This window comes from Gymnoscopelus microlampas (genome assembly GCF_963454915.1).
Source record: "Gymnoscopelus microlampas genome assembly, chromosome: 16".
NCBI lineage: Eukaryota > Metazoa > Chordata > Actinopteri > Myctophiformes > Myctophidae > Gymnoscopelus > Gymnoscopelus microlampas.
The window spans coordinates 50,403,386-50,405,885 of record NC_139953.1 but is presented as its reverse complement, the minus strand read 5'-3'; the positions used below and the strand labels follow the sequence as shown (position 1 = coordinate 50,405,885).

At 43.5% G+C, this 2,500-nt stretch overlaps 1 protein-coding gene across 9 annotated transcripts in view; it reads left to right on the top strand.

Moving 5' to 3' along the window:
• Window positions 1–2,500, top strand: part of LOC311063266 (uncharacterized protein) — a 151,760-nt gene that overhangs the window by 130,445 nt on the left and 18,815 nt on the right. For all 9 annotated transcript variants that reach the window (XM_084082575.1, XM_084082578.1, XM_084082579.1 and 6 more), the window contains one exon: window positions 2,102–2,164. In XM_084082575.1, the coding sequence (XP_083938701.1) occupies window positions 2,102–2,164 (63 nt within the window). The remainder of the gene's footprint in view (window positions 1–2,101; window positions 2,165–2,500) is intronic.

The window sequence follows — 2,500 nt, the reverse complement described above, 5'->3', positions numbered from 1 at the left end:
GAGACACAGAGAGACAGACAGAGACACAGAGAGACAGACAGAGACACAGAGAGACAGGCAGAGGCACAGAGAGATAGACAGAGGCACAGAGAGACAAGCAGAGGCACAGAGAGACAGGCAGAGACACAGAGAGACAGGCAGAGGCACAGAGAGACAGGCAGAGACACAGAGAGACAGACAGAGACACAGAGAGACAGGCAGAGGCACAGAGAGACAGACAGAGACACAGAGAGACAGACAGAGACACAGAGAGACAGACAGAGACACAGAGAGACAGACAGAGACACAGAGAGACAAGCAGAGACACAGAGAGACAGACAGAGACACAGAGAGACAGGCAGAGGCACAGAGAGACAGGCAGAGGCACAGAGAGACAGGCAGAGATACAGAGAGACAGGCAGAGACACAGAGAGACAGGCAGAGGCACAGAGAGACAGGCAGAGACACAGAGAGACAGACAGAGACACAGAGAGACAGACAGAGACACAGAGAGACAGGCAGAGGCGCAGAGACACAGAGAGACAGTCAGAGGCACAGAGAGACAGGCAGAGACACAGAGAGACAGACAGAGACACACAGAGAGACAGGCAGAGACCACAGCAAGACAGGCAGAGGCACAGAGAGACAGGCAGAGACACAGAGAGACAGAAAGACAGACAGAGAGACAGGCAGATAGACAGAAAGACAGACAGACAGAGAGACAGAAAGACAGGCAGAGAGACAGAAAGACAGACAGAGAGACAGAAAGACAGACAGACAGACAGAGAGACAGACAGAAAGACAGACAGACAGACAGAGAGACAGGCAGAGGCACAGAGAGACAGAAAGACAGACAGAGAGACAGAAAGACAGACAGACAGGCAGAGGCACAGAGAGACAGGCAGAGGCACAGAGAGACAGAAAGACAGACAGAGAGACAGGCAGAGGCACAGAGAGACAGAAAGACAGACATAGAGACAGGCAGAGACACAGAGAGACAGGCAGAGACACTGAGACACAGAGAGACAGACAGAGAGACAAGCAGAGACACAGAGAGACAGACAGAGAGACAAACAGAGACACAGACAGACAGACAGACAGACAGACAGACAGACAGACAGACAGACAGAGACACAGAGAGACAGACAGAGACACAGAGACTTGTTCCCACGAAGCCGAGGAAGAAATGCCACTTGAATTTTTATAAATCAGCCTGATGGTGGCGCTATAACAGGCCGATTTGTGTTTTTACCTATAACTGCACCAATCAGTGTAAAACTTTGTATGCACACTCCCTAGAGAGCAAGGAAAAACCTTTGCCCTGCATTTTTCACATCTGCCTTTTATAGCGCCACCAGGAGGCCGATTTTTGCAACACTTTTCTTTTTTATGTTACTCCTACAAATGTTGTCCAAACATCATGCAAATCAGTACACATTATCTCTGTAGTCAAGAGACCAAGACGCTTCCGTCAGATTTTTCATATTCCATCCTGATTGGTGAATTCTGAACATTGCTGGCCCACAATAACCTACCTGACCTGGTGGAGACCTGTGCTCCGAGGAGCACTTTTTCTAGTTATATATCTCAGTCCCCACTTTTTTCTTTTTTGGGGAGGGTGCTCTGTGAACCACCAGAGGGCCTCACGTTCCACAGGTTGAGAACCACTGATATATAACATTAATATTTAAAAAAGAAAGGTCAAGAGATTTTATCTTTTATCTTTAAAAAATCGTTGTCACTGTTTATACTAAATAAATGAAACTGTTTAGTGTTTATAAAACTAACTGCGTGTACAACTAATGAAGTAACTACAACTAGTTTAGTTCAATGAAATACAATTAAAAACAAGACTTTAGGAAAAAAATGTAATGTTTACAAAACTAACTAAAACATATATTATAATATTAATTTTAAGAAAAATAGCAGATCTACAAGCTCACAGTGCATCGCGATGTAACAATTTGTGAATGTTTCTATATACATATCTTTATATTTAGTATATCTAAGTAAAAGTATAACATATTTAGTGATTACAACAAGGTAAAGACAACACTTATGCCACATCATGATATTGTATTTTCCCAAATCCCTGATTTATTTTTTTGTTCCCGTCTTTCAGAGAAGTCCTTCCATCCAGTGTTTCTCCCATCGTGATCACAGACCACACAACCAATGAATACAGGTATGTAAGTCTCACAGACCACACAACCAATGAATACAGGTATGTAAGTCTCACAGAACAACCAATGAATACAGGTTTGTAAGTCTCACAGACCACACAACCAATGAATACAGGTATATAAGTCTCACAGAACAACCAATGAATACAGGTATGTAAGTCTCACAGACCAACCAATGAATACAGGTATGTAAGTCTCACAGAACACACAACCAATGAATACAGGTATGTAAGTCTCACAGAACAACCAATGAATACAGGTATGTAAGTCTTACAGACCACAACCAATGAATACAGGTATGTAAGTCTCACAGAACAACCAATGAATACAGGTATGTA